This window comes from Lynx canadensis, chromosome B1 (genome assembly GCF_007474595.2).
Source record: "Lynx canadensis isolate LIC74 chromosome B1, mLynCan4.pri.v2, whole genome shotgun sequence".
Lineage (NCBI taxonomy): Eukaryota > Metazoa > Chordata > Mammalia > Carnivora > Felidae > Lynx > Lynx canadensis.
Window position 1 is genome coordinate 62,277,551 of NC_044306.2, and position 25,260 is coordinate 62,302,810.

Genomic DNA, 25,260 nt, shown 5'->3' on the forward strand with positions numbered 1-25,260 from the left:
TTAACTGACTGAGCCTAGGTCAACCAGATTTCTGAGAGTTCTTTGGAAATCTAACAACTGCAAGCAAATTAGTTTAGAGAAAATGAGTTCCCATTTACAACTGACTGGTGAACAGATTAACTGCTCAGTGACAAACCGTATGATAGCAGGGACTGCTGGAATTATCTTTTTATCTGGAGCTGGTTTTAAATTAAAAATAAGTTTTTATGTATAATTTTAAAAAATAATTTTAGTGGAAAAATAAGAAGGAGGGGAAGAAGAGAAAGAGGAGAAAGAAGATTTTATATGGTCATTATTGTCTAAGTAACCATCGTACTATTTTCCAGTTTCCTTGTTGATTGGTGTTTCCTGCCTTCATCTCCACATCTGATGTGCCAAATATAATAAATGTCACAGGAAAATAAGAGTAATAAAAATACAATGTTAGAATATCTATACTATATATACCATATAAATGTATATATTATGGTGTGCTAGATACCATTATATATTATGGTATATATGTGTATTATATATACATTTATATATATATATTTATATATACTATACATGCATTTCCATAGTATATATAGTATAGATATTTATATATGTACTTATATATATTTACTTATATATATATATATACTATATATATCTATATATGCACATATATAGATATATATATACACACTAGAGTTGAGTTAAAATTCAAAACTAGACTAATCAAAATCAAAACGGCAACTAAAAGCAGTAAAGTTATCATGCCCAGCAAAGTAGCATAGAAAACTGTGCCTCCATGTGTCAAATAATCAAATGAAAAGAGAAAATTTCAGTTAATATTGGAATACTTAAAATTATGCACACAATTTACACTGGAGAGACAAAGAAAGCTATTTATTTAAATTAATGTTGTTATCTAGGGAGTAGTGCATACAGTGTGCTTATTTTAAAAACAGTTGTTTCAATAGAAGTAAATAAACTCTTCTAATTAAAGTGAATGTAATATCTGATTATCTGTTCATAAGAAACAGCATCATAAAAGACAAATTGCACAAATATATTCTGGACTTCTTATATATGGAAGTCATCAAACTAGAGATACAAACTATTAGCACACATGATTACATTTCACTTTCCTTTTCTCCTCCTAGGACACACAAAGTACAAATATGTTGAACCAGGAAAATCCAAAAGAGAGAAGGGAGGAGAATGGGGTTTTTAAATATTTCTCAGAATACCTGCATAATAAATTTAATAATTGAGAATTCTATCAACTTATTTGCATACTGTAGTTTCATACTGTAGTTTCATACTGTAGGCACAAAAATTTAAAAATAGTTTTTATTAGTGAGAGAAACAAATGTTTTGTTGAGTAGAAATAAAACATTTATTTTCTGCAGATGGAAATTAGCCTCCTTCTTTGGAATGGACATATCTGCTTTCCATTCCTTCATGTTAGATAAAGGAAAGGTCCATTATTAGGAAAAAAGGAGGTGGCATTTTCCCATCAGAGGCCTTCAGAGTATCTCTGAGACTATCAGAAGCCATCAGTCTATGAATAATACATACTGGATGGAACTGAAGTGGTAACCTGTATCAAATTCTTGCAAGATTCAAAAATAAAAATTTTCTCTTTGCAGAAAGCTTCCTTGTCTGTAGGGGAAAAAAAAGTAAAGGGTCCATGCAAACAGAACAGAAACATATATGAGCACACATACACTAAATGACAAAAGATAAAACACAGGCCCACGCACACTCCCGCATAAACACATACACTCCCTTGCATATGCGCACATATACACGGCACATTCTAGTTTTAACATAGAACTAACAGTAAATTATCATCTTCAGAACAGCACTAATAAACTAATATTACATGGTTAACTAACCAGAACTTTAAAAAAAGTCTTGAGGAAACAATGGCACTAGTAAATTCTACTGAGAGCTATGACTAGGACAATTAGCTCTTTCCAAAGCATGCAAAACTTTAAGTATCATTAATAATAAAAACTTGTCAAAATCATAGGAAAGTTTCAATTGTTTAATTATTTGAAATTAATCACATTAACATTTGAAGTTTTCTTAGAATAATATCAGGCTGAATTTCTAAAAATATCTACAAGCATTCCATTGGAGAGCTGGTGTACAGGAGGAACAAGGTATAGAACTAACTGTAGGAAACATTAAAAAAAAATTCCTTAAAAGAAAGGCAGGGGGCAGGGGAGGAGGTGGCGACTGGGTGGATCAGTCAGTTAAGCATCTGACTTTGGTTCAGGTCACGATGTCACACAGTTCATGAGTTCGAGCCCCGCATCGGGCTCTGTGCTGAGCTGACAGCTTAGAGCCTGGAGCCTGCTTCAGATTCTGTGTCTCCCTCTCTTTCTGCCCCTCCCTTACTCTCTGTCTCTCTCTGTCTCAAAAATAAATAAACATTTTAAAAAATTCCTTAAAGAAGTAACTGTATGCAGTGAAAGCTGGAGAAAATGAAGAGCATGTCTGCTGAAATCACTTGAATTTAGAGGTAGAAAAGTCACACAGATTATTTTATGACTTCTACATCTGTCACAGACAAACTGGAAGTCAGGAAAGCTGGATTTTATTCCATTTCGGTCACTGAGCAAGTCACTGGGTCCATCAGTACTTGATCTGTGAGAGACTGCTCTTAAATGAACTTTATTCTCCAAATTCTCTAATACTTAACTCTAATTCTCACCAATACATCGTCACCTAGAGAAGAGAGAATGTTTAATTCTTATTGGCCAAATCATTTTTAACAGTCTTTTCAAATAATGAATGCTAAAATTAAATTTTTAAAAACCCATCAAGTTTGACAAATATTGCTGCTTTTGCAGGCATAAAATCCTACTAATATTTCCTTTAAGTTTAATCCATTTAAAAAAATAACTTTCTTCTGGGAAGAATACAGTTAACTTTGCTTAACCACATAAAATAAGTAAACTATATCATGTATATCTGTGCAGATTCATGTACTTGTGTTCAAGTATAAAATCGTGCAAAATTAAGTGTGGTTTTACTATCATATGAAGTAAGGTATTAGTGTTAACTGAAAAACAAACCTCATTCAGTTAACAAAGATAACAGTAACATATTGTTTGACCAGATCATCTTTTAGGAAATGCTTATGCCATTTCTGATTTAGCTAAAAAACTGAAGAGGTACACAATTTTATATCATGACTTTGTCCTTATTTCCTTATTAGCTTTCCTATTACTTCATTATGTTGTTTTTAGAATATATTCTAAAATCAGTACAGTGTAGGACACTTTGATTTTGGTGGTGGACCTTGTGGACTTTCTGCTGTATAATATAGTAGTAACTCCTAAGTGTTCAAGCTATAGCATTTTTCATGTCTAATGAAAGATTTTATTATGTTAATGTTAAGATTTTAAATCATAACTTATTGTGATGGTTTCTTATTTTCATCAACATGTAAGTGACAGAATTCTTTATTTTGCTAATAAGTTCTCTTAAAAGTCATTCTTCTGATTCCATTTCTTAGGTCTATAAAGTGCTTAATTTAAAATGAGAAGCTATTGGGGCGCCTGGGTGGCGCAGTCGGTTAAGCGTCCGACTTCAGCTCAGGTCACGATCTCGCGGTCCGTGAGTTCGAGTCCCGTGTCGGGCTCTGGGCTGATGGCTCAGAGCCTGGAGCCTGCTTCCGATTCTGTGTCTCCCTCTCTCTCTGCCCCTCCCCCGTTCATGCTCTGTCTCTCTCTGTCCCAAAAATAAACGTTGAAAAAAAAATTAAAAAAAATAAAATAAAATGAGAAGCTATTGGCACCCCTGGGTGACTCAGTTGGTTAAGTGTCGACCCTTCATTTTGGCTCGGATCCTGATCTCACAGTTTTGTGAGTGCTGACAACTCAGAGCTTGCTTAGGATTCTCTCTCTCCCTCTCTCTCTGCCTCTACCCTGCATGTGCTCTCTATCTCTCAAAATAAATAAACTTAAAAAAAAAATGAAATGAGAAGCTGTGTACGAAAATAACTGGAATATCTATGTGATTATTTTATTAAATATTTCTCTTTTGGAAATGATGCTATAAATATTTGATTTCACTGTACACATTTAAAATCTAAACATATTTTCTTGTCTTTTTATTCTTGATGTATCACTTAGCTGCAAGAAAGCTAGATTTTGAATAATTTTTGTTTCCAAATAATATGGAATCACCTACTATCAAATGTTGTTTCTTCTATTTATTGAATTCCTTGGTAATTATTCCTAGTACAAGACTGTGGAAAAAATAGCTGAACATGTTATATTCTTCCCTCTGTTTTCATAAACTTACAGTCACTTCTGAAATATTTAGAACGCTGGTTACAAATAGAATCACTTAGGACTTCGTATCTCTCAATTAACATATACAATACAGTAATAACACATTTATTCCATTGTCTATAATAAGATAATACTATTAAATAACTATAAAGTTAAAATTATAAAATTTAAATCAACTGAAAATACTTACATTAGGATTATTAACCTGTATTAGTATTTATGAAGTAATTAATGAAAGAGATGACTTTAAAAATTTCTTCACTCTCAAAGGTCAAAGTCTATTAGGTAAATGTTTGCAAATTTAGAAACATTTGGGGTAACAGTTAGAAATATGCTATGTGTTTTTCTTCTAAAGTTATTTTTGTATTTGATTTGAAAATTGAAAGAAATTGGACAAAAACTATAATGCACCATCTTCCCACCTTAGCACAAACATTCTTGGTATTTTTATACAGCAACTTTCAGGTTTGTTCCCCTCCACATGCTTAGCTGTATGCATAGCGTGCAGATAGTTTGTACCTAGATTTCCATTAATGTTTTGTCACATACAACTTTATACACCACAGAATCTTTAAACCATCTCTACCGTGTGGAAAAGTCCACAAAGTGTATTTGATATAATTTATTTACCATTTTCTTCCTGTCACAAAATTAGGTTGTTTCTAATTTCTATCACTATCATAGTATACTGAAATCCTTCTTCCAGATTTTGAAATATCTCTTTATAAATATGTCTCAAGAATGAGATTTCTGAGACAACTAGAATAGTCGCTGTAAATGACTCTTGATCCCTATGCTAAATTTCTTTCTAAAGACTTTGTTACAATAAATCCAGTAATATGTTTTATCAAATACCCCAAGAGTAAATTTTCATAGATAAACAAAAATCTTTCAATTTTGTTTGTGAAATATAATATCCCCATGGTTTACATGCCTACTTTCTAATAAATATAATGAATTATTGAACTTTGAACACATAATTATATATTATTACATTTAAAGCATTATTAGATCTCTGAAATAACATTTTTAATGTGAATAGAGCATGTCTATTAAAATAGGTGATCTTCTGTAAATTATGACTTTGTAAGAGATCATGGTTAGGACATTAGGTAAACTACGAATGTGTTACCGTCTCTTGGTAGTACCACAGCAGCTCTTTATTATAATATAATGTTTTTACCTCCCCTTTCCCTGAGCAAACATCGTCCCCACCAACCTAAACTCCCAGGGAATTAAACGTAAAATAGATTTAATACTCATCTAGAACCACAGTATTTTAAATATGAATTTGACAAACGGCTGATATTTTTCAATGCATCACAAAGAAACAATGGAAATGTATAGTTAATGATAATTACCTTGGAGTTACAAATTATTAATCTAATAAAGAAGTGAAAAGTACATCTGTTGTTTTTCAGGTCACAGATACGTTGAGTGTATGTAACACATAACGAAGGCTATTTGCAAAGGGCATGATGCGCTCTTAGACAAACCAGGACATGCTGGGGTTTAAATGCTTGTGGCATTGAGCCGTTTACTTAACTCCTCAGCTGTTTCTTCTGTCAGGTGACTATAATAGTGAGAATATTACATCCTTATTTTGATTATTAAAGAGGTGATGCATGCCTGCATAATAAATTCTCAAAATGGAAGCTATCCTATGAACACTCGGGGTTTAATTTCCCCCTTGAAATTCATTGTTCCATTTACTTCACTACCTACATTCCATCAAACAATCTAGACTAGACTCAATGTTACCTAGTTTACTTATACTTTTTAAATATAGCACTGATAAATACCAAAAACAGACACAATTTCCTAAAATGATCCGCATCAGTGAATATGATTTACAGCAAATTAGTTGTTACGGGCTCAAGTACTCCCAAGGTACTCAGATAATTTTACAAAGCACAGCTACACAGACAGGAATAAAGACTATGCACTTGCATGTGCTGGAGAACATCATCTTCTTTATGTCCCCTTATATTTGTATCATAAGAATTAAAGTAGCATGCTGTATATTTCAACAGTATCGTTCTAAAGACACAAACAATCTGTCTTTACAATTTGAAAGTTTTTCCTGACCAATAATATCAGATAATGAGTTTTAAATATTCTGAGTAACTTTAAATTTAAGCATCCTTTGCCACCAGTATATGGAGAATGTATCTTTTTTTTTTTTTAATTTTTTTTTCAACGTTTATTTATTTTTGGGACAGAGAGAGACAGAGCATGAACGGGGGAGGGGCAGAGAGAGAGGGAGACACAGAATCGGAAACAGGCTCCAGGCTCCGAGCCATCAGCCCAGAGCCCGACGCGGGGCTCGAACTCACGGACCGCGAGATCGTGACCTGGCTGAAGTCGGACGCTTAACCGACTGCGCCACCCAGGCGCCCCAGAGAATGTATCTTTTAAAAAGGTAATTATTTAGTAAAATGTCGGACTATGGTACAGTGAAAAGGATCCTGAATATTATTAATATTATGATAAAATTTATTCACTTTATAATTTCCATTTTTAAAATAAATACTTTGGTGGTTCTAAAATAAGAACCCTTATCTCTAGCCACTGACTAGAGATTTTTGTAAAACATGATATGCAGAAAATAGTGAAGTCTAAGAAAGCCTTGCTTTCATCAAATTAGGATATTAAAATGCTACTTTGAATAACACAAATCTTAAATGAATGCCTGAGATGAATTTTTAAAAGGCAATTAAATCTGGGGGAAGAAAGGCAAGGTGAATAAGACAGCCAAGATCCCTTGTATTTTGAATGTACTTCTGTGTATGACGTGGACCTCAATGGAGTTTGTGAACCATTAACTTCAATTACACTGAAAACCCCAAACAAACCCCGGGCACTGTAAATCTCATTAATTTTAAACACATGGGGACTGGAATAAATGGACTTTGAATTAACTCAATCCAAATTACCTAATATTAAAATATAATTGGAATTCAGTTGCTTTAAACTGCTTGCCAGTCTGAAAGGCAGAATAGATTGCTATACTAGGGTTTATTATAATTTTACCTACTTTTGAAGTTTCAGCATATTATCTTTATAAGTAAAGTATGATTCCAAAATTGGAAAAATAAAAGGAATTTTCACTGATATTTCCATATATTTCCTTAAAGTTGAGGGATGTTCTAACAAATACAAGCTCTAGAAGAGGGAAATTTTACTATGAGTTGGTTAAACTAAATATTAAATTCCAAACAGAAGGGTCAACTGTTAAATATACCTGATAATCTCTTATTTTTAGTAAAATTATAATGTCAATATTTGTAGGTTTCATACTATAATCTTTTCTATAGCGGTAAGGCAAAGTATGATTTTAATATCAATTTAGCAATAAGAATGAAAATATAATAAAAGGAATAAGAAAAAGGTTGTTAAATAATAAGACCAAAAAATGTGTTGGTAAAATGAGATCAGATATTCCAAAAACAAAGATAAACCATTTTGAAAAAGCCTGCCACTTTTTCAAAGTCTTGTATCATTATCCCCATCCATTTATAAAGTCACCGTATGAAAACACTGTAATAACTTTGTGTTATTTGTATTGGCCTTCATAAAATTTGATTGTTAAGTGTTTAGGAGCTACATTTTATCAGGGCCCCAATTATTAACCTTCTATTTATAAGTAAAAAAAAAATTGTTAAACCTACAATAAATGTTCGTGCATTCTATGTCCTTCCAAGTTACATTTACAGAAAACTATGAAGAATAGATAATAATTTAAGCCAATCCACCTTGAAAGTCCACCATATACACATGGAATATTGATACCTGAGAAGAAATGTGCTTTGAAGCCCTTCTTGGATACAGTGTTGTCAGATCTGAATTCAATTCTCATATTGTTGAACTGAGATGTGATCACTTCAGGCACTTCAGCACCACAAAATTTGCCATGCAATTTAGACTCTGAGGAAAGGCCACTCCAAATCTCCACATAATCATATTTGCAAACCTAGAAAAAACAAAATTATTATAGACACCAGATTTTAAGAGTCTCATGCTCTACTGACTGAGCTAGCCAGGCACTGTATAGTCACAGATTTTAAAGTGTCAGAGGATTGACATTCATTTTTGAAAAGTCTACTATTTCTTTCTCTCTTTAGTCCTCTGGTAGTCAAATTGGAATTAACAAGTAAACAAACAAACAAACAAAAAAATCAGAGAAAGAGTCCAAATATGAGGTGGATGGCATGAAAAATAGACTAGTGAATTTTGCTCTGAATACCTATTTGTATATACAAATGTGTGTTTGTTTATATGTATTTACAATATATTTTTTTCCCAAAGAATAGAGTTTAGGAGAACTGAGATGAATATTTGTTGAGATAATGGTGCTGATGGTCACAAGAACATCCTTTGCGGCCTTAAAAAAAAAAAAAATTAAATGTTTAGATATTTTCACTAGGAACTGTGAAAGAACTTGTCATGTGCTGTCTTAGTTAACGCTGACAACAATTACATCGAATTGCCACTTAGGGACACCTGGGTGGCTCAGTAGGTTAAACATCCGACTCTTGGTTTTGGCTCAGGTCATGATCTCACATTTTGTGAGTTCGAGCCCCACATCGGGCTGTGTGCTGTCAGTGCAGAGCCTGTTTGGGATTCCGTCTCCCTCTCTCTCTGCCCTTCACTTGTTTGCTCCCAACCTCTCTCTCAAAACAAATAAAGATAAACTTTAAAGAAGAAAAATTTTAAAAATCTAAAAAAATTGGTACATTTAAAGTCTATAAAACAACCATTAACAACAGAAACCTTCCTTTCTACCGTAAAGATAAGAAAACTGAGGTTCAGAAATTTTTAAATAAAATGTCCGAAATTATACTTATCATACATGGCGGTTCAGTGAAAACAGCACAGAGTTTGCCTTGGTCCAGTGCTGTCTCCCAGAAACACTGTGTCCTAATCAGAAGAGTACCCTTAGGAAATTTCAAAGAAGACACAGACACTGTGGTATACAAGAAAAAGGATACCTCGTCTTTCAAATTCATCAAACAAATTGATACTTCTTAACTTGTTTGAGTTGCTAGGCACTATAAAGTTACTCTGTAGCTATACCATAGAATTGCAAACAAATAAAAACTCTATGTGGTCGAATGGAGAGGGGAATTTACACTAAAATAAAGTAGACTCATTCTGTTTTATATGTAACGCACTAACAACACCAAAGTGGAAGAAGGTACGTGAACGCCAGGCATTCTTAAGCAATTTTATGGCTACTCTAACAGATGTTTCCATAATACACTTCTCCAAAGTTCCAACAGAGCACATTCTAAAGAATATATCTTGCATGAATGACCTTATTACATAAATGTGTAATTAGCAAGGTTTAACAATGCATATGATTGAACCCTGGGGCATGATCTGTACTTTGCAATATGTCAACTCAAATTGAAGTTTCTTGTGATATTAATTAGGTGATAAATAAGCAAAAGGTTGTTAGGAAAAAATTAAAAGTTTACAACTTCAGCCTCTGCTTAGAGAGGGCTCTGGCACAGACTAGGAGAATGTTACCAAGGTTAAAGTTGTTTGACATCATCTTTCCTTTGGATATCAATATAATGAATACAACAATGGACTTAAAACTTTGTCCGATATTCTATACGTCAAGTTTTTGCTCATGTCTTTAAGTAAGCAAGACATCAAACCACAAAAATACACAGAATTCTGTAACAGCCTTCCACATAGTAACATCATTATAAGTTTAAGAAACTTGGGATATCTTATCGAGTTTATAAAGGGTCCTTCCAGGAACAAAGAACACAGCACCCATGGGAAAAATGCTTTCAGAATACAGTGACCCATTTATTTAAAACCACGTATCCCCCCATCCTCTTGAATACAAACTTCTAGCCTTCCTAGTAACATCTATCAACTAATGAATCAAAAATGTTGTATCTGTCACAACTAATAGCTTCAGGGGAAACTGACAGAATAGAAGTCATTCAACACTAAGTTCACACCACATCACAGAACTGGTAGGGAGATGATCATTTTCTTTTTTTTTTTTTTTTTCAACGTTTATTTATTTTTGGGACAGAGAGAGACAGAGCATGAACGGGGGAGGGGCAGAGAGAGAGGGAGTCACAGAGTCGGAAACAGGCTCCAGGCTCTGAGCCATCAGCCCAGAGCCCGACGCGGGGCTCGAACTCACGGACCGCGAGATCGTGACCTGGCTGAAGTCGGACGCTTAACCGACTGCGCCACCCAGGCGCCCCGAGATGATCATTTTCAAAAAGGGTCGCTCATATGAAACCTTTTCTAAAATTGCTATAAAAATCTGTTCTTCATTTCAATATTTCTCAAAATTTCAGGGAATTATTAAAGGAAATGATATGTCACGTGGACAGAGTATGTTAGAAACATAAACAGTTTTTGCCATCATAAAATGTACACATGATGTAAGGAAGGTCTCAAAAGAGACCAGCTGAGCTCTCATTTCTATAATTCTCTGAAATACATAAGTTCATCACCTTTCAGATTTTAATTTCCTTTAAGGAAACACAAAAGTCAGGAACTTCTTACCTCAAAACCATTAGTAGGACTAAAAAAATGCACATGAGTGCCTTGATGGACTACTACAGGCAGAATTAAGAGAAAAAAAATAAAAGGAATTAAGAAAAAATAAAGAAAAGCAGGAGGGGGAAAAAAACAAAGATACATGTACGAAGACAAAATAATGGTGTAAAAATCCCTAAATATTACCAACTATTATTTCCCAGGAGAATAGATACATTATATTTCTGTTATCTCACTTCTTTATAAGTGTTCAACATATATATGTATGTATGTGTGTGTGTGTGTGTGTGTGTGTGTGTGTCAGAAACAAAATAATTTTTGAGTTAATTTTATCATACTTAAAAGTTTTAAATCATGTTTGTTTTAAAACAATCACAGAAGTCATTGGAAGAAAGGATATGGAAGTTAGAAAATTAAAAAAAAAAAGAAAAGGAAGTGGGAAAACTCAACAAAACTGAAATTAAACCAATGTTGACCAATCATACAAAGGACACAGTCCTAAAAGTTCTCACTTCTAGACTTGACATTCCATTCGAATTTGGTGTGTGTGCACTAGCACCTAGGAATTCTCAAATAAATGATTTTGCTTCTTTGAATGTGGCCACCTGGCAGAAAATGGGTCCTTTATTACAATAAGCTATATTTTGTAAAGGAAAGATAGAGTCAACTAAATGCTTCTTTGATTGAGATTAAAAAATTAATCTTTATTTATAATCATGAACATGTTCATAATGAAAAACTACTTAATACTGAAAATATACTCATCGCCACAAGTAAAATATAGCAGGTTATTCTAAATGGCTTCTTCGCCCACTTTATTTATTTCAAAGAGTTGGGGGAGAGGGGCAAAGGGAAGGAGAGAGAGAATCTTAAGAGCTCTGTGCTCAGCATGGAGCTCGACATGGGTCTCAGTCTCACGACCCTGGGATCATGACTTGAGCAGAAACCAAGAATTGGATGCTCAACCAACCCAGGAGATAGCTTAAATAGCTATTTTTGTTTTGACTCAAGCAGTGGATATTAGTTGATTGATGTTTTTAGAAAAGTCTCTGTGACATGAAGCTGACCTTAATTTTTCCATATTTCTTGGATAAATGAAGCTGTATAATAATACACTAAGTAAAAACTCCCTCTAGGTAATTTTTAGTCTCCCAGAAACAGTCTAAAATATCATCCAATGTTGGGGCACCTGGATGGCTCAGTCGGTTAAGTGCCCTACTTGGGCTCAGGTCATGATCTCGTGGTTGATGACTTTGAGCCCCACATTGGGACTCACTCTCCAGCTCAGAGCCTGGAACCTGCTTTGGATTCTGTGTCTCTCTCTCTCTCTGCCCCCCCCTGCTCACACTCTGTCTCTCTGTCCCTCAACATACATAAACATCAAATTTTTTTTTAAATTTAAAAAAATAAAATAAAAATAAATATCATCCAATGCCAACAGAAATTACAAACAGTTGCAGAAATGAACAGTACAGCAAAGACTATAACATCTATATGACTGTACTTCTGTAACCCTTCCCTCCTTCCCTCCTTCCTCCCTTCCTCCCTTTCATTTACCAGATTGTCTTCAGAGGTTCCCAAAACACAACAGAAAAAAAATTGTATTTATTATTCACTTACTTCATTGCCTTCCAATTCAAAAAACTCAAACTTCATAGAAATTCTGTATTGGGTTGGTGCAACCACTTGCCACACACAGTTTTTATTAGGAGGGTACTCCTTGGGCCAGCCTGGAGTGGTTATAGTGCCATTAAGTTTGGTAAGAAGTCCGCCACAAGCCGCTAGAAGGAAAGAAAAGGACAAAGTTTTCTCCTATAGAGTCATTCCCTTCTTAGCATCTTTCCATCGATAACCAAACATCTCAGCATTAAATTTCAACCATCTTCCAGATTTTTCAAAATCTAGAAAGTCTCAGTCTCGGCTCCTTAGTTTTTACTACAACTATTTTAATTATCTAATCCCATTTATAAGGCACTAATTCGTAGTTTTGGATCCAAACAAGCTACGACTGTGTAACAACATTTCAGATCACTTTAAAGTTAGGAAAACAACATAAAGAAAACTGGGTATCAGTTCTCTTATCTTTTAAGTGGGTAGTATAATACCTACGCAGTATGGTTGTAAGCATCAATATAGGCTGATGTAGTGAGACCAAAATCAGTTGTTAATCTCTTCAAACTCATTTTGCCCAAGATGAGCAAGTCTTGGGAGTTAGTGAGCTAGCAAGCTGGATACACTAGAGTAAATATATCATATTTGTTATTTGAAAACCTCATTTAACAACTGTTTTTTCTTCCCCTTTTGGATGATCTATTTAAAAGAGGTACTATTTAATACCTTACCTCTCTTGCTTATTATTAGTGAAATTAGCAAAACAGGGTATCCAAAAGTAAAAAGAACACATATTGTACAAGGTTTGTAACTAATTCCTAGGGAGTCAAGAGTTACCTAAAGTAAGTGCTCTCTTTATTTTAATTGCCTTTGTATATACATGTGTATGTATGCATATACATATGCATGTGTATATATACACATATGCATGTGTACATATGTATATTACTACATTTATTCATGTATTGTAAAAACTTCGGGTACTTTCACATCTACCACTTTTTGGTAAATTATTATAAAGTAAAATAATTATTCTTAGGCACCACACTGAACTAACAACCACATTGTCTGGTATACAATGTCCTCTGTTTTAAAGATACTGTATCGCCTACTGTGTCTATTTTATCTGAGTACAGAGAGCAGATCAGTAGTTTAATAGACAGGATGGAGACTTTTGTCACAGAGAAAAGTTGAAACTTTTAAGAAGAGACAGAGAGACTGGCTTTTTAAAATAGGTCAGGAAGCAAAGACGTCCGCCATGTTTGCCACTGTTATGTCCTCTATTGCAGACACCATAGAGAGCAAGGTGCTCATTTTTAGGGAACTTCCATTTGCACTTTTGTGGACACCACCAAAAGTAATCACCAAAGTAATAAATACATCATGATAAGTAACGCTAAATTGCTACAAGCTTTATGAAGATGATTTGGGCAGACATGTTGAGAGAGGAATAAAGGAGGAAGTGACCATTGGAAGGAAGACCAGTGTGTTTATTTTGTAATCCAAGCATGGGGCCTGTAATAGGATGAAGCAGGGGAGATGGGAAAACAAGACAAAGCTTTAAATTCTGAAGGAAGACATCACAGGACATGGCAACAAAACATTGTGCAAGAAATCTCCTCTTAGAATGTGTAGAGGAAATGGGGAAAACAGCAAGACCTCTTTGTTTATGAATCATTTATCGATAAAACACATTTAGCTCCAACTTTATATTTGTGCTAAATACTAAAGATACAAAAAAAATTCAGATTCAGGATTCTGCACTTTAGTAAGGGAGATGTACCCATAAAATATGTTAAGAAAAGGTAAAAATAAATGCCAGACAGATGGATAAAAATCTAGGTTTCGATAGAGATAAAAATAGAAATAGATGGATAGATAGATGGATGATATAGATAAATAGTGGCAGCAAGAGAGAGAGAGAGAGAGAGAGAGAGAGAATGAGAGAGAGAGAGAAATACACATATAAACAAGGTGGCCTGGTAACCAAAGGAGGAAATGACCGATTCTATAACAAGAACCCAGGCTAGGAGTCATGTTAGCTACGACGAAACACTGAGTCTTAGGACTCTTGAGGAAACCTCTTGAGGAAAGAGGTTTCTGTGGAGGAAAGGAAAGAGGGAAGCAGAGGGGAAGAAAATGACAGGATAGGAAAGAAAGAAGGAATGGAGCAGCAGTGGTGATTTGGAGGATTCAGGCAGGAAGCGCCACCTGCAAATGCAGCCCTACCTTCACAGCCCCTCTTGTCAGGTCCCAGCTCGTAGCCGGGCTCACACACACACTGGTAACTGCCCAGTGTGTTCAGGCATCGCTGTTCACAGCCCCCACGGTCAGGTTTGGCGCACTCGTCTTCCTCTGCAAAGATGGCGAGAGTTAGAGAACGAGACACAGTATTTGGTTTTACATAGTAAGGTGTAAAATTTTCTGAAAATGTGACACTTAATAACCGAATAAAACAGGGAAAATTGATTTCTTCAACAAAGGGGAAGGGGCAATTTGTAAGTCCTTGACAGCTGGTGTACCAGAATTCACGTCACTACAATCTAATTAGTGTATAAGAACCAAGGGAGGGACTGGAACCTTCTATCAGTGCCAACTGAAGATCACCTCAGACAAGTATGTGGGTTTTTTTCTGATTGTTAAGGGCTAAAAGAATTCTTACAATGTATAAAATTTCCAGAATAAAATAGAAAGGCCTACTGAAAAAATATAGCTTCACCTGTTGATTCACAGTATAGTGTGCTAGATATCCTAAGAAATGCTTTTAAAGAAATGCCATTAACTGCAAAAATGTAGTGCGCAAAAAAAGTTACAATACAATCTTAGATTTAAAAAAAAATGCCATGAAGAAACAGCTTATGGTAAATGTAAATTAAAAAGAAAGAAAATTCAGAAACCTACTGGACCTCTTTAGGGGCGCCTGGGTGGCTCAGTTGGTTAAGCATCCGACTTTGGCTTGGGTCATGATCTTAACGGTTTGTGAGTTCAAGCCCCATGTCGGGCTCTGTGCTAACAGCCTGGAGCCTGCTTCAGATTCTGTCTCTGTTTCTCTTTCTTTGCCCTTCCCCAGCTCATGCTACGTCTCTCTCTCTCTCTTTCTCTCTCAAAAATAAATAAACATTAAAAAAAAATAAAAGAAACTACTGGACCTCATTAAATGTAAAGCTTTCAGCATTTTCTATATAGACATACTGATACAGGAAATATTAAAATTCTGTATTTTGTAGATACATATGCGATTTTAATTATACATGGAAATATAAATATATATATATGAAATAAATACATATAAAAATATACACTATTTAAAACAGCATAGATGATAAGATATTCCATAATCTCAACCTTCAGAAATAACCTAGTGTGAGTTAAGAAAATAGCAAACAGTATTCTCAGCAGAAACTCTGTGTTGGCCAAAGTCCAAGCATTTTTGGTAACCAAATATATAAACATCACAGGAGAGAATCTTGATAGAATGTTTCTTCTACTGTAAAATCCTACATATAGAGAAGAACTAAAGCATGTGAACGTACATTTTAATAAACACTTTTAATACATCTAGTGAAAGCGCCAAGGTTTTCTGCCTTTCATATCCTATGGTGAATAGCGAAGTAATGCTCAGGGAAAATCCATTATAATGTTCTTTAAATAATCAAATGTTAAAATGTTTGGTTATTAATCACACTAAATTTTGACATACACAACTAAATCCATCATTTATTATATAAAAATCAGTGTAGAGAAAGTTTTGTTTCTCTCCCCATAAAATAATTTTTACAATGACACACTTAATGTTAAGTGCCTATGAATTTTCCAAATGCAAATTTGACACTATGTGCACTAAAATGACTTTCTTTTTACCTAAGTAATACACCCCAAATATGAGACATGAAAATACACTAAAATTTGGTTATGTGAGTAAATATTAAAGCTGATCAATAATAATTCTTTGTCAAGAAGGCATTTTCGGTATCAGAATATCCTACGAAGAAGGCCATACATTATTTTCAACGTGGTGGGACGTTGTTATCTACAGGATGGTTTAGAAATGCTGTCACTTGGAAATCAATTGATGAATGATGTATCAGTAAACTTTCTTCTGATCATGAATCCCATGTTTATTATATTGCAAATGTTTTCTCCCTGTCTGCATTCCCTTTCTGGATTTTGCCATCTTGACTGTTTCATAAAAAGCAGATGACAGAATATCCTAATGAGGCTCCCAGCCTGTTCTAGAAAGTTCCTAATTCCAGTATTATACCGGTAACCTTCTACTATCAAAAGTCATCCAAATATCTTTCCCAACAGTGCATTCAGTATAACTTTCCTCTCTTAACTCAAAGTTAAAGATCACATTTATTCCTCACAAAGGAAATATCACACTTTAAATCACTTCAAATTACCTTTAAAAAAGTTGGCAGCAAACCCAGCCTTGTTCACAGTTCCGTCAGAAACGAATTTCATCCACAAGGTGTTGGAGGTAGATCTGATATCTTCAGGTTTATCATAACCACAGAAACGCCCTATCAAAGGGCTATTTTCACTGTTTCCGTCTCGAACTTCTAGGTAGTCATAGGCACAGTTGTCATGTCTTTCAATCTGCAATAACAAAAATATGCGAAGATATACATATTTTGAACTTTTTAAATGTTTATTTATTTATCTTGAGAGAGAGTGTGTGTGTGTGTGTGCATGAGTGGGGAAAGGGGCAGAGAGAGGGAGAAACAGAATCCCAAGCAGGCTCCTTGCTGTCAGCAAGAGCTGGAATCAAGAGCCAGATGCTTAACTGACTGAGCCACCTGGGCGACCCTGTGAAGATATATCTAATTAGCAGATAAAATAATTTCTATACAAAGACTATTATATATGCTCAGTGCCACAGTGCTGACATAGTCACATAACAAATTACTTACAGAGCTTTTCTTGTGAGTGTGCATGACAATATCACAACAACACCACCCATGAATAAAGGGCATAGTTTTCTGGTACACAGGAAGAGGTAAAAAAAAAAAAATCTATGGAAGAGTGCATCAGAATCAACAAATGCTAACTGCTTCATAAAAGAAAATAAAAATACAAGTAGTACAAAGCAAAAGAAAATACAGACGGTTATTAAAAATCTGGGCCAAATATGGTATAAGCAATGTATAATTTGTCCTGAAACATAAAATCGCTGGTAGTTTATCAACAAAACTGTTATTTTATTCACAGAGAAGCTTGATTCAAATTCTGTTGATCAATATTGCACTGTTTAAGTTCATAAATCTCTTTTTAAAGAAAAATCTGATAATATAAAATTACATTCTTTCTTGTCCATGAAATTCTTTACCCATAATTAGCACAGCTATAGAAAGACTGCTATATAGTAGAATGATACACTAGTATATTACTAGTGTATGTAGAATCAGCACTGGCTAGCCCTTTTTCAAGGTAACATGGCTGTTCGGGTGAGCCTTTTTACCCCTACACACTCCTCTTAACCCCTATAATCTACAGGAACTCAATCTCTTTCTTCAAACAACTAAATGCAAATAAAAGCTCAGACCTTTGGCCTATAAAGCTTTATGAAGAATTGCATGTTCATGGACCTATGTTTTGGCCCCCAAACTTCTAAAAACAACAAACCAAAATTTACAAATTGGCTTTCAAATTATAAGACAATTTCTAAATAAAATCCTTATTCTTTTCATAGAAAATGGGTATTAGCCCTGAAGTCTTAGTAAGTCAACTACTGATTAGATATTTAAAGCTAGAAAGCACAGATGTCCATAATTAATAAACCATGCAAAGTATCACATCTTGTTAACTATTTTTCGACATACAATTCACTACTTATTGGAATTCTGTTACACAATGCAAGTCAGGAAATACATTCATTCCATGGAATCACAACCTGAATGGATGAAACTGCTGGTAAAGTTGGTTGAAGAATCTATTTCATCACTTGTTGATTTGTCAATACATTACAAATGACAGACTTCAGATAAGAAAGCATACGAACAAATAGAAAAAACAGACTTTGAAACACAGATTAGGTCAGAACTAATCACCACATTTGCTGCTTTCCTTTTCCCAATCACAAATCAGGATTCATTCACTCCTCCAACAAATATTCAGTGGTTATTCTATTTTAGGCACTCTTCTCACTGCTTGCTATGCAATCTTTTTTTTTTTTTCTTTCCAAGATTTTATTTAACTTTAAGTTAGTTAACATATACTGAGGTACTGGTTTCAGGAGAAGAACCCAGTGATTCATCACTTATATATGTAACACCCAGATCTCATCCCAACAAGTGCCTTCCTTAATACCCATCACCCATTTAGGCCTCCCCCATACACCTCCCTCCAGCAACTTTCAGTTGGTTCTCTACAGTTAAGAGTCTTTTATGGTTTGCCTCCCTCTCTGTTTTTACCTTATTTTATTTTTCCTTCCCTTCCCTAATGTTCATCTGTTTTGTTTCTTACATTTCACATATGAGGGAAATCATATGGTATTTGTCTTTCTCTGACTTATTTTGCTTAGTATAGTATACTCTAGTTCCATTTGTATGGCTGAGTAATATTCCAGTGTGTGTGTGTGTGTGTGTGTACCAATATATATATACACATATATATATATACCTACATATATATACACATATATATATATACAAGTGTGTGTGTATATATACATATATGTGTGTGTGTGTGTGTGTGTGTGTGTATACCACATCTTTAGCCATTCACAGTTGATGGACATTTGGGTTCTTTTCATAATTTACCTATTGTTAGTAGTGCTGCTATAAACATTGGGGCGGGTGTGCCTCTTCAAATCAGTATTTTTGTATCTTTTGGATAAATACCTAGTAATGTAATTGCTGAGTCGCAGGGTAGTTCTATTTTTAAGTTTCTGAGGAACCTCCACACTGTTCTCCAGAGTGGCTTTACCAGCTTGCATTTCTACCAACAGCGTAAGGGGGTTCCCCTCTAAATGCATCTTCACCAACATCTGTTGTTTCCCGTGTTGTTAATTTTAGCCATTCTGACAGGTCTCAGGTGGTCTCATTGTGGTTCTGACTTGTATTTCTCTGATGATGAGTGATGTTGAACATTTTTCCATGTGTCTCTTAGCCATTTGCATGTCTTGCAAAGAATCGGTACCATTTATAATTGCACTAAAAACGAAAAGACACCTAGAAATAAACCTAACCAAAGAGGTAAAAGATCTGTATTCTGAAAACTATAGAACACTTAATGAAAGAAATTGAAGAAGACACAAAGAAATGGAAAAATATTCCATGCTCATGGACTGGAAGAACAAGTTATGTGAAAATGTCTATGCTACCCCAAGTAATCTACACATTCAATGTAATCCCTATCAAAACAACACCAGCATTCTTCACAGAGCTAGAACAAAGAATTCTAAAATTTGTATGGAACCAGAAAAGACTCCAAATAGCCAAAGCAATCCTGAAAAAGAGAAACAAAACTGGAGGCATCACAATTCCAGACTTCAAGCTGTATTACAAAGCTTGTATACAGTATAGTACTGTACAAAAACAGACACATATATCAATGGAACCGAAGAGAGGAGCCAAAAATGAACCCATAAGTATATGTGGTATGCATCCTTCAGCAAAATGACAAAGAGCCTTACCCTCCTGGACCTTACACGCTACTGGTGGGTAGAGAGCAAAGGGATGACAAACAGGATAAATAATTAAATCATAAAATATTAGCGACTAATAAATTCTATGGAAAAATATTCAGTGAAACAAGAAGTGTGAGAAGTAACATAGGCAGGGGAGGGCAGAGGGAGAGGAAGAGGGGGAGAATCTTAAGCAGGCTCCATACCCAGAGCGGAACCCAATGAGGGGGCTCGATCCTGATGCAGGAGGACTCAATCTCACATTGTGAGATCATGGCCTGCACCAAAATCAAGAGTCAGATGCTTAACCAAGTGAGCCACCCAGGTGCCCCTACTCCTTTCAAAATCAGAGTTCTCCATAAATATGAGAACATTTCCAGATGCCTAAGGCTTTTTCTTCAGTCAAAGGAACACATAAATAAATATCCCCAACTCTCCAGGTGTAGAGTCGGTATCGATAAAAGAATAAATAACAACACGGAATTAGTGACTAACTGTAGGGAAAAGAACCAAAGGTGTCAGAAAGCCAACCTCTCCTCACCTGCTTGAGCAGCACAGAAAGAACTGCTCCTGACTCACGAATCATTTTGGAAGAGAAGAAAAAGAATGAATTAGAAGAAGAAAAGAAGTGAGAACACACAACAAAGAAAGAAGCTGCTTTTCAAAAGTCAATTAAGAAAAACAAAATTGCTTCATATCATAAGCCATACTGAGTAAAAATAAGGAGGTTAATTAGAATTGGTTTTCAATCACTACTTTGAGTAGATAACTGCTTTTCAAAATTACTATTTTAACAAGGAAGAAAACTAGATAGACACTACCGAAAAAGAAGCCAAAACATTTGTACTTCTTCGGTGATTCAAAAGAAATAGGATAATGGATATTTCCCTGCACATAAAACTTACTCTGTTCTTGCAACAGATACATAACAGATCCTTCTAAATTTTAATTTAAAGTACCTGCATATTCAGGTTACTTAGTCAACCAGTAGAGGTTTAAATATTTTATACGATACACAAAGTGCAAATACTTCATGGGTGAAATGCATCAAAATGGCCGATTTTAGGATTAATTCTACTAGTATCTATTTATGAATTACATATTACTTATTAAATATCATGCACTTGGTGTTAAGGCTAACAAAACAGAAACATATACTGTATTCTTACAGAGTAAACGCCACAGCTGTTCAACTGCTTACAAAATAAAAGTTGCCTTATATATATGATATTTATGATATTATCCCTGTATAACAACACTTCTAAATATCTTATCAATGATCTCAATGCTCTTTGTTTACATATTTTTCCAGTTTGACTGCCTTAATCCTGATTGCAATGTGAGCATAATGACTCTGCTCTATTGGTGTTAATTATAATTATGCCTCTTCAACTACATCTACACAACAGTAATGAGGGTGAGCACAAATGAAAGTTTGAGTTCTCTTATTTATGTCATTTGTGTAACATTTTCTCCAGCTATATCAATTACTTCATAAATACACAGAACAGATAGACAGAAATAAATATGATTGAAACTAAAGAGTTGATAAGTGCACTGGTGTTACGTCAGTAAGCTCCACGAGGAAAAAGAACACCAAAGTCAAAGATTTATAAAAACAGAAAAAAAGAGGGGCGCCTGGATGGCTCAGTTGGTTAAGCGACTGACTTCGGCTCAGGTTATGATCTCACAGTTCGTGGGTTTGAGCCCCTTGTCGGGCAGTGCTGACAGCTCAGAGCCTGGGGCCTGCTTCGGATTCTGTGTCTCCCTCTCTCTCAGCCCCTTCCCTGCTCACACTCTGTCTCCCTCTCTTTCAAAAATAAATAAATGTTAAAAAAGAAAAGAAAAGGAAAAGTAGTTTCTTCTTGAATTACATCACAGACACAGTTCATATCTGGAACCTGAATGCAATGTCATGCACAATTACACATATAATAAATGTGGTTTGATAATGATGATGCTGATTTATTACAGACTTTAAGATAATCAGAGCATAAACCATATTCCAATGGGGCAAGGTTATCATAATGTAAACAGACCTAATATGTACACATAGGATACAACGAATGTGACAGTAAGCTCTGAACAGTTTTTGGAAAACTGTGTTTAAATGATATTGGAAGTAGATCCAAACACACACAAAAGGAAGAATGACTACCAAGACCAGCCAGAAGGGGTTAATGTTACGTTTCATTACTACGTGGGCGCTCATGCCTGTCCTGGCATGTTAGAGAGGAAGCATGTAAAAGCCGAGTGACGTTTATTTAGCAAGAACCCAAATCAATTAAATGTAACCTACAGTAGTCAGCCTCTCATTCCAAAACTGCAAACTCATGCAGAGCTTTGTGCTCAGTGCATGTGAGTGAGCTCTGAAACTGAAGGAAAAGCCAGCCTCAAAAGAAGGGATCGTGCCCAGGCTTAGGGCCCATTTTCACACTTTTCCTTCATTTTATAATCAACTTTCCAAATAAATATTGAAAAACATCTACCTAGTTATTTGTAAAAATCTCTGAAAACTCCAAAACTTCTCGATAATAGTTTCAATAAAAGCTCTCCCATGTCCCTGAAAAAGTGGAAATGGATTGAAAAATTCTCTGCTTGATTCAACAATCCCATTTCTGGGTATATACCTAAAAAAAACTGAAAGCAGGGTCTCAAAGAGATGTTTACACATTCATGGTTATACCAGCATTATTCACAATAATCAAAGGTCGTAATAATCCAGATGTCCATCAATGGATGAATGAATGCACAAAATGTCAAATATATATACAATGGAATGTTATTTAGCCTTGCAAACGCGTGAAATTGTTTCATGTGCTACAACATGGATGAACTTTGTGGATATTACACTGAGTGAAATAAGCCAGTCACAAAAAGGCAAGAAGTGAATGAGTCCACTTACATGAGGTACCTAGAGTAGTCAAATTCATAGTGACAGAAAGTAGGAAAGTTGTTGCCAAAAGTCGGGGGGGAGGAGAGAAAGGGGGTTGTTTTCTGAGCACAGAGTTTCTGTTTTGCAAGGTGAAAAGAGTTTTGGAGACTGGTTGTACAACAATGTGAATGTACTTAACACTAATGAACTGCACACTTTAAAAATGGTTAAGGTAGGACCACCTGGGTGGCTCAGTCAGTTAAGTGTCCAACTCTTGGTTTCGGCTTCAGTCATTATCTCATGGTTCGTGAGTTCAAGCTCTGTGCTGACAGTGTGGAGCCTGCTTGGGGTTCTCTCTGTCTCTCTCTCTGACCCTCCCCTGCTAACTCTCTCTCTCTCTCTCTCACTCTCTCTCAAAATAAATAAATAAACTTAAAAAAATGGTTAAGATAGTAAATTTTATGTTATATTTATTTTACCATACTAAAGAAAACAAGTCTCTCCTATGACTGTTAGACTGTAGTTCTAAAACATAATTAATGTAATCCACTACATAAGTGATTAAACTTTTAAAAATAATATAATTTAAAATCTTATACACAGGGAACGATGCTAAAGTCATTACTTTTTGCTTTGCAGGAAAAAATTTTTAAGAAAAATATGACTAAAAAACAATGTAGATTAGCATTTACCATTAAAAATAAACTAATTCAGGAGAAGTTCATTGTCTGTGTACACTACTAAATTTGATTTTCTTTTGTTAAAAACATAAAAATAAAAATGAATTAATTTTAATAATGGGAAAAAATCCAGTAAAGTTTGAGACATAATGCTATCAACAAAATGAATTTTGAATAAAAAAAAAGACAGGCTTAACAATAGATCATTATTTTGCTACTATCATATTTCATATTTCACTATTTAATATTATTTTACTATTACTATTAAATATTTAATATTAATACTAGATCATCACAGGTCAAAAACAGAGAAAATATATATATGTCCAACCGTGTGAAAATGAAAATCATGACTCTGCATCAGTTCTATTTTCATGTGACTTGGGTTTTTTAATGCTGCCACTTGGATTTTTTTTTCTTTCATTACACAAGTATTTTAACTCTTTAATTTAATAAATACTTACTGAAAACCTACTATTGCCTGGAAATATACACTTGACAGTGGATAAATGGTGGAGAATAAAACAGACATGTCTCTGAATGACAAACACGTGTTGATTAAACAACACAAGTGCACAAATGAAGATAGTCATAAAGGGAAAGAACTAATACTATGAGAGAATATAGATGCCTCTCTCTGCTACCAGGATGTGGGCTCAAGAGTGCACAGGCTGTGGAACTTATTTCAGTCATAGTGCTACCAATTATGAATTGTGTGACTTCGAGCAGGTTATTGGAAATGAACACAAGCTAATCTTTCAGAGTAGAACTAAAGCCTCAACCATAAATCTGAAGAGCTACTTAATTCTCTTTGAAGTCATTAATCAAGATATATTCTTAGCCAAATAGTACAATGTGAACAGAAAAATGTTAACTAATTAAGATCTCTTTGTCTTGGCTTCCTAGGTCATTTAAAAGACTACTTAACTTAACCAGTATAAATTATTTAGAAGAATTAAAGGATTACTTTTAGTTGGGCAAGCCACAAAGTATCAAGATAAGAACTTTTGTGTATAGTTTACAGCTTGCAGTAGTGATGGGTAAGACTATTAAACATTTGCGATTTTCATAAGGGAAGTATAACCAAATCAGCGTGTCTAGAAAGGTTGACAAGTACCTCAAACTTAATCCTACTTAAATTAATGATGTGGGATTTCAATGTAAACATAAGTAAGCTCTGGGTTTATTTCACTTCTTTTCTGCTTTATTGACGTTTCTTTGAAGTTGTTACTATAAACATTTCCAGTCTCCCAAACTTTTTCTCTTCTGTATTTCTGCACACTGAAAGTGCTCCAGTTAAATAGCAGTATAGAGATTTCTTTACAAATAACTCCAAAATGATGTCTGACATGATAAACAGTCATGTACAAACCCACTTCCGTATCGGCCTTACGAAGCAATGCACCAGTAACTACTACAGAGGAAAAAGCTTCCCAAATATAATTACAGAAGTATCAGGACTCTATTGGCCTCCAGATAGTATCCTTTCTTGCTCAAAGATAACTGATATTCATTAATAAAGACACTTGTTCATATTTTCGTTCTGTACCTACATTAAAATCTAAGTAGCATTAGGAGAGGTAAAATCATGACATAAATTCATAGAAAGGTATAAATAATAGATAACTAGTAAGTTCTTTACTGTAGACT

The 25,260-nt window shown here is 34.7% G+C and overlaps 1 protein-coding gene across 1 annotated transcript in view; it reads right to left on the reverse strand.

The window, feature by feature from the left end:
* TLL1 (tolloid like 1) overlaps positions 1 to 25,260 on the reverse strand; it is a 212,456-nt gene that overhangs the window by 27,562 nt on the left and 159,634 nt on the right. Inside the window, exons 13-16 of the mRNA XM_030312787.1 lie at positions 16,832 to 17,027; positions 14,658 to 14,783; positions 12,438 to 12,598; positions 8,073 to 8,253 (exon numbers count right to left, since the gene is read on the reverse strand). Of these exons, the coding sequence (XP_030168647.1) occupies positions 8,073 to 8,253; positions 12,438 to 12,598; positions 14,658 to 14,783; positions 16,832 to 17,027 (664 nt within the window). The remainder of the gene's footprint in view (positions 1 to 8,072; positions 8,254 to 12,437; positions 12,599 to 14,657; positions 14,784 to 16,831; positions 17,028 to 25,260) is intronic.